Source organism: Apaloderma vittatum, unplaced genomic scaffold (genome assembly GCF_000703405.1).
Source record: "Apaloderma vittatum isolate BGI_N311 unplaced genomic scaffold, ASM70340v1 scaffold39604, whole genome shotgun sequence".
Taxonomy (NCBI): Eukaryota; Metazoa; Chordata; class Aves; order Trogoniformes; family Trogonidae; genus Apaloderma; species Apaloderma vittatum.
Window position 1 is genome coordinate 21,394 of NW_009711696.1, and position 8,418 is coordinate 29,811.

The 8,418-nt window shown below is 41.7% G+C and overlaps 1 protein-coding gene across 1 annotated transcript in view; it reads right to left on the bottom strand.

Annotated features, from left to right (window-relative positions):
• Positions 1–1,823: 1,823 nt before the first annotated feature.
• The window catches only part of WNT16 (wingless-type MMTV integration site family, member 16), a 9,602-nt gene continuing 3,007 nt past the window's right edge, over positions 1,824–8,418 (bottom strand). The window contains exon 2 of the mRNA XM_009867707.1: positions 1,824–2,288. Within this exon, the coding sequence (XP_009866009.1) occupies positions 1,824–2,288 (465 nt within the window). The remainder of the gene's footprint in view (positions 2,289–8,418) is intronic.

Consider the following 8,418-nt stretch of genomic DNA (forward strand, 5'->3'; position numbering starts at 1 on the left):
CGAAGTACCACAACACAGAAGATTTCGTTTACTTCTTCCTGACCTACACGTCCAATAGAGTGAAAGGGAATCTGGTCACGACCTTTCATGGAAAAAGTATTGACAACTAGGAAATGAATTCTTCAAAGTAACTTTGAAAGCCTTAGCCAAACTGTCTAAGGTGATTTCTTTCTAAAAACTGACTGTTCGTATGGAACAAGTTAAGCGATGGCAAACTCTTACAAGCTCCCTTGATGCCAGTGGGAATTCTACACTTACTGCTGGAGATGGGATTTCACTGTTTGTAAAAGGGATTAAAAAACCAAAAAAAAAGTATACAGAATATTCATTAAATGATAATTTAGAAAATCATAGTAAATGTTTGACATCAGTGTATATTAATTGCAATAATTCTAACCACCCTGATGGTAAAAAGAAGGACACTTATGTAATTCTCCAACTAATTTCACCCTGCACATGCAAATAAAAATCAATTAAAGGCTACTGCAATAGTAACAAATATCTAACCAGCAAATATCAAAGGCTATAATCTTATCACATTAGTTTTGGAAACCTTTTACATAGCTTGCATAATTTAAATATTTACAAAATATAAACTTTCTTGTCTTATCAAAAATAGGTCTTTGCACATTTAAACAACAGAAATGCTTTTTAAGACAGGCATGAAATCATTCCATAAAAATAAACAATGTTTCACAGATGTAAAATAAAATTGAGCCAACATATGGAAGGGGAGAAAATGTTATCAATATTTCAGTGGTGTGAGCCAATCCATAAATTACATTGTGCATTGAACTTACTTAGGATGCAACCTAATGAAAAGTTCTAGCTGCTGTTTCTGTAAAAGAAAGCAAAGTTTAAAAAAACCTTTTGCTTTATGGCAGATTTCTTTGGGCTGAATATTATATGGTTAATTGTGAAAATGAACCACCAGCGAGATGGTGGAACATAGCAGGTTATTAACCACAGTCTAACAGCAGGGTGGTGACCAGCTGACCGTGTTCAGATACCGAGGAAATGCCTGCAAAGGGTTTTATTTCCTTCAAATACCAAACTGCGTTTCTGTCGCTCCTCAGACCAGTCCTTTGTGTGTGTGAAAGACAAATTATAAAAGAGATCCCAAGGTTGCCATCTGGTACACGGTTTGCATTCACCGAGCTGTACTCCAGCCCCTCTGCTCCAGACACAGCTTGCCCCACGCTGATGGACCCTCCTCTTCCACCAGGCAGTGCCCAGCTCTCTGCAGTCACGCTTGTTTCTCAGTACCAGATGTTTCTTTGCATATTATGCAGAAACAACTTTCTGAGCAGCACGAAGCAAATACTTCACGGACAACAGCAGAACATTTCCCCTATCTTTGTGTTTTGTTTTGTTTTTTTCCTAAAGCCTGCAGAAATGAACCATCTAGTTGTTCCATCTAGTTGCAGTTTTAAAAATACAGACATAAGGACTGGATCAAACGTGTCTTACACGTCCTCTTAACACTTCAGTCTCTAACAAGATCTTGAGTTTTCTCCACTGCACCTACTGATCACATGGATCTGCAGGATGTTGTCTCTATTAAAGACTTGGAAAGGTTCGTGTCTGTCCCTGTTCATGGAGTCACATGTTCAAATGTGTCATCAAGAGACATTTTTCGCTGTTTTAGCTATCCCTGTGTGCAGGCTGCCATTCACTCAGTTGCTCTTTCATACACCTGTTGTTTGGCAGTACCCATTTCCCCCCCTCACAATCTCACACGCGAAGAGCAATCACTGTCTGTGCGGCAGTCGTGTGTAGTGAACAGTCTGGAACAGTTTGGCCGTAGTTTTCTGTGCTTGATCTTATTTGCAGGTGTGTACGTCGGTCATGGTCTCACACCTCCGGCAGCGCACGTAGCAGCACCAGACAAACTTGCATTCACACCTTTCCACGTGCCTGACGACATGGGTGTTGTACCCACGGCCACAGCAGAGGAGGTTGCAGCCATCAGGTCCATCCGAGGTGCGGTTACATTCCCTTCCTTGAGTCCCAGGGATCCCCAGTTTTTGGTCTTCCACACAGTAATTGGGTGATTTGTTCACATACAGCAGGTCTTCTTTCCCGATTGGTATTTTTCGCTGGCTTTTCTCTTTCCTGCGTAGCTTCTTTTTCAGTCTGTCTGATATTTGTATGCTATTTTCATACTTATCCTTTAAAAACCGGCCAATCTTTTCAAAGGAGGACATTGTTTTCCAACAAGTTTTCACAGCACAGGACCCAGACACACCGTGACAACGGCAATCCACTGACATCAGCTTTGCTACAGCCTGAAAGCAAACAGAGAACAGTATTTGGATGCGGTCCTTCGTTTGTTAAGAACACTGCCTGACTTCAGTAACACAGAGAACTCGAAATATTTAATATTGCATCTGCCATTGCCATTTCAGTGATGCAGAAGCCAGAGCACAGGAGGATACACGTTAGGAATCACACTTCCAACTCTGGACCCCTCTAATTTTCACAAGTACTCTGCATGCGCATTTTGCACTGGCGATAATGTAACAATATGGAATCACAATAATGAAAGCTGGTACTTCTGGCTGGCTTTTCATTCTGGAAGATTCTAAATATCTGAAATGATATGTCTTGTTGCTCCTCCCACCGGTGGAATGTGAACGGCCCTTGTGGGGAACAGCAGGAAGGGACAGGGCAGGTAATGGCAATGTTCCTACCTTGGAAGAGATTTACTGGGCAGATCTATGCCCTCTCTTAAGGGTGCTTTTTGGCTACCATCAAGACCACTAAACGCTCACAATGCAGTCTGTAAGGAAGGCCACGGGAATGGCCTGAGGTCCCACAAAAGCGTCTGTGTGACCAGCATGGCTCAGCATCCGCAGCAGCCTGGAAGTGCCTTGGAGCAGACGTGTGTTGGAAGAGCAGGAGGATGCTCGTATCTCTGAGCTTCACGGAAAGTTTGTCAAAGGAGCCACCATAGCTCAGCAGAGGTAACTCCAGCTCATGTATTCTGGAGTAAATCTCAGGGGCTTCTCACTTACAGGATCAAGCTCTGTTCTTGTAATTCAGCCACCCTAGTGCTATAATGAGTTTCTAGTGTTTCCATCTGCCTAATGCTGTATTTATCACAGTTTGATATTACTTTTATAACTTTCAACATTTTAGCCAAATTTCCACAGTTTTTACCAACATTGTAATGCCCTTTGATGGGCCGCTTTTCCACACCCATGCAGAAGCAAGCACTGGGCTGAACAGTAACTGTCTGACCAACAGTGAGGATCTGCAGCCTGCGTTAAGCTTTTGCAACCTCAAGAATTTTAGTTCAGTTTATAGGAGACCAAGCCTCAAAGAACTGGAATCTCTGAACAAACAGTAACTTTCTTTATCTGAGACTACAGCTCAAGTAGTCATCAGATAATCAATATGATACTTCTTTCAGAAATATTTATGAAATTACAGTTAGACCTGTGACACATCTCACATTAGAGTCTGGAAAAGTGCATGAAAAATTGTCGTGCGCAGATACAGCAGAAGGGCAAGGCATCATAAGTTTTGTTTTACCTTTCCATTAATGTACTCTCTGGAGCCATCCTGTACAGTCATTCAGGCCTTGTTTTAATGATGTGGAAAACTCATGTTACCATCTTTCATTTTACTAATCTTTCCCCCCATATTTAATTTCCAGCCAAGGCAACTGGGAAATGTAACAGAAACCATGAAATTCAACTTAACTCAGTAGTAAGTTTCTCTGGAAACTTCTCACGCAGTGAGGCCAATACAGATTCAAATTACTCCTCTGTGGAGGAACCACTATTTCCCACAAAATGGGGAAGACAACACTCCCCTTCACCCCTCGACTTAATGATGTTTATTAAATTTCACCTTAAACCTGCACTTTCCTCACAGCCCCCAAATCTGTCAATCTATGTCTTTCTCAAACTGTCTTGGGGAATTAAAAACCAGAAGACAAATCTATCTAACACTCTCCTCTGGTTTCCCTTGATAAAGGAGTTACATTTGTGCCTGTTCCTAAGCTTTGATTCTGCAGTAGGATCAGTGTCCTGAAATCCTACAAAGCCCTACTTGACCCTACGGGGGACCAGAAATAAACTCAAGTCCTAGGCTGCTTATTTGTAGTTCAGGCAGCACAAATGCCATCCTCAAAGTTTCAGAGCTAGTCAAGACATGGAACAGATAAAATGACCTGTTTCTGCTCTGTGTGTTGAACTAGAACTTGTCATCATGGTGAATGCGGCCACTGAAGTTTGGGATGAATCCAACGTGGTTAAACCCACTGATTTGAGTGAGAGCTGAGGCCTCCTGACACGTTCTGCCCCAACAATACTGACGCAAGCTCAGGTTGGTACTTGCACACAACTCTACAAACATTATTAAAAATACACATGATCAAAGTGTTTGCTTACAGTCACATCTTTGGTGAATGAACAGGACCTGTTTGTTGGTAGAGGTTACTACAGAAACCAACCAAGCAAGGTGCTCAAAGAACCATTAGTGAGGAAGACCAGACGTATGCCCTGACCCAGAACAGCCATTAACCTTTGCAAACTAAACCTGCTGAAGTGATGCACCAGTACAGGATTGCTTTTAGGACTGGACATTTTTGCCTATCCTGGAAGAAATGAGAACGATGCAACAAGCAGACCCTCACCCCAGAGCACACACAGATTCTTCCAGCGACAAGTCAATTGACAGTAATTTTTGTAGATACTTCTCTCCTTCACAGGATGGTTTCTGTTTAACAGAGACTTGACCTTGTGCCTGTATCTCAAGAATCTATCAATAAGGAAATCACTGGCTAGTCAGAATATGCATCATTAAGATGTAACAGTGATTGAGGCAGATGAAAATTCGAGATCCAAGGACAAAAATTCTTTGTTAGAATATAGATAACCTAATAAAATGTCAAGGAAAAGGGAAATACTCTATCAAAGCATGAATTTTATGCACAATTTGCAGACAGAAGGGATTTAATAGTATTTCCCAGTTTCTAATGATTAGTCATTTGTATCAAGGCAAGTAACTAGAATCTTCAGTAGTTTGAAATCACATTGTGTTTTAAGATTTCTAAGGTTACAGATGTAATCCTTGCTTTCACTGCAGTATGACAGGTTACTAACTAGGGAAGAAACAACAGAGGAGAAGAATACAATTTGTCTTGGGGAAAGAAGTGTGTTTCCAAGTCTGCTAGAATGGGGCACGGTAAAATCTGGATGAGGCAGAAAGATGCCAGGGGAAGAACTGAACATGTCTGCTAGGTGTTAAGGGTGAGCTACTTCCACGTGGACAAGTAGTCCACCAGATGATACTCAGAGGATGAATTAATGCAAACTAAAGGGAAACAGAGTTTCTAAACAGAAGCAGAAACCAATGTTGGACCTCAGGTTGATACTAAAATATAAAAATGCAGCACATACTAGCAGTGTATGGATGATGAGATGAATGCAAGAACTACAGACGTGACTGCGTGTGGAAGCACTGAGAACATCTATGTCAGTTACAAACATTTGTGCTTGTATTTCGTGTTGCTCAGGATTCTCACACGAAGCTTTGATGCACTCTGCTTTTTAATGATTCATGGTGTCATCACTTTTGTGCACGACCTCGAGCTATTGCTTCCCAGCTGCTAGGATGGGCAAGTTTTCTGGTTGTACTCCAACATATTTTGGGTTGCCTCTGTTGCCAGCACAGCAAACTGACATCTTGTTTTGGCTGATTACAAAACATTCCGCTGGACCTCGGGCTGCCACGTGAACTTTAATGAACAAACCCCAATAACCGAACATCTGGCAAAACTTAGGGACTAGGAATCTTCTTTTGCTGTTTTCTTGTAAGCAAACCCAAGATGATGCCTAAAGAGCCAACGCAGCTTTTGGTGGGATGTGGCTGCAACTCACATCTGCAGCTCAGCACCTCACAGAATTACTGGGATGGACAGTGTTACTGGGAGAGTGACCATGGTAAATCTTTTTGGCTATTTATGAAATTGTGAGAGGATTCTTCTTAAGGAGCAAAATTTTACAGAGAACTTCAGAGGACCAGTGTTGCTCACAGACACACAGTGGATAGCTGTGTCTTTCTGTGAAAGCTGGGACAGGTTTTTGGTTTTCTTAGGCTGGTCAGGAAATGGACTGAGAAATGAGCAGTTCCTCTTGTCCCTCTTGCCAGTCGCTGCCCACAGCCCTGGTGATACTAGTGCAACAAGAGTGCAGGGTGAAGTGATGGACTGGGTACAGTGCTGAACACTGCTCTATGTTAAAAATCAACTTGAAAACAAAGATAATTTTTAAACTGACTTCCTTTCACTGATCTAATGCAATTAACAGAGAGAACAGCGTGGGCTGGGGATGTGTGGCTAAATCAGGCAGATGGGCAGAAGGTAGAGACTGGTGTGGAGTGAAGGAGAGTGTCAGTGGAATCAGAGTTTGTATACTCCTTAATGCCAATCAACTCTTAGTATCTCCAAGCAAAGCTCTCTGTTTGCAGGCACTGTTCTCAGCTGTGACACAAGGGCTGCCAGTACTTGTTTTGCAACGGGAACCAATGCCTGTAATCAAACAGCCTAATTTAAGCCACTGGTATAACTAATAGGACTATTCATGAAGACAAGCACATGTCCTACCAGAGGCACAGCACTTAGGAACAGTTGCAGACTGTTGGTGGGTCTGTTACCAACCCACAAGTATCAGTAAAAATAAACTCTCTGATGAGCCAAGCTATTACAATGTGAGAACACAAGTCCTGCGGATCAAACAACTTTCTGCAAGTGGAAAACTGATCAGAAGTCTTCCATGAGTTAAAAAAAAAACATTACTAATACAATAATAGTCAACCCACAGTGCTTGACTGCCCTAATATACAGAGCAGAGGTGCCCAACTCACGTATGCACTTCTAAGTACACTGAGCATCATAATGCTTAAAGATGATGAACATTTATCTTGTGGCAGAATAAGGAACGAAATCCGGATCTGCTGAGGTTTAGGTTAATAACCTAAGCAGTGGACAATTCGGCCAAAGGATCCTTACTGTTTTAAAATTGATGTATCTTGGATTTGACTACGAGATATGGAAATTTCCATTTTGTAAGGAAATGGGAAAGGAACAAGAGAATTCTGCACATGCCACTTCCATTAGTAAGTCCAAACAAACACAGAAGTATTGTCCCTGGAAGACTGCTCCTGCAAGCCATGGAACCAGGAACATGATAGCATTTATTACAAAAGGTCATAAGGTACCAAAATATATTGCAAAACATCCTTCTTGTAATCCCCAAAACATGAAGGTCGCTTTCCAACATCTCCTAGTTAAGGATTTTGAAACTACAAAACTGAACAGTTCTGCTAAACTTTACTTCAGTTCATACCATTGCTAGAAGTACCAACAATAAACATTCTCTCTCACTCTGGACGATGGTCAAAATATTTGCTTTATCCTACAGTTTGCCATTAAGTTACAAAATATTTATGCATCGAAGCTGACTAAATAGACTAAATACTCTGCATATTTTCTTCCAAGATAATGAACAACAAATACCCCATTGACACAAAAGCAGTGAAATAAGGGTCTTCTGGCCTTTCAGTCTTGCAGCAGATTTTTTTAGAAAAAACACCACAGTATCTTGGAAAAGGAAGGAACGTATGCATTGTGGGCACCAAACAAACCTGTGACAGTGTATTCTAAGAGTCTTACTGGAGAGCTCAGTATTGTAAAAGGCCTGAAACCACAAAAATCCTCAGGACCTAATATTGGGTCAGATTCTACTCCATTCCCGGAGACTGACAGCCTTGTCTAAAACTCTAGTTTCATAGTGTAAGAGGTTTGGGGTTTTTTTGTTTTGTAAGAGTTACCAGTAATAGAGGATACTGCAGTTGCATGGCACTAAAGATGTGGACTCAGAATTGATTATGTTTTCATGCATATAACCAACATCTAAGATCAGCTCGCTGTTTGAAAATACGTTATCTCCAGCCGAATGCACTCTTTCCCATTGCTAGTCAGTCCTATCCTCATGACACAGGTGGCCCAACTGTCTCCGTGACCGCTATAGATGAGATCAGAGAACGGATCCAACTCTAAAGAAAGCAACACCAGAAGAAAAGTTGCTCTTTTAGGCTCTGTGTGCGTGTGTGGTATTTTTAAAAAAAGCTGAACAGTTCCTTGGTACAGTTCACAGCGCAAGTCCCCAGACAGTTGTGCCTGTGCACCTGCAGTGATGAGTGAGAGCACGAGGGTGGTACGGGAAGACCAAAAGTAAACACTGTCACTGAAGATAAAAGGACAGTGAACTACTGCTGCTGCTAACATAAAGCTCAAGGCTGACAGCTGAGCAGGGTATCAAACTGAAGACCTGTGTCACTGCCACCTAAACACTGAAATCACATCTCTCTCTCTCTCTTTGAAGTTCTGCTGGAGTCTTGCAGTCT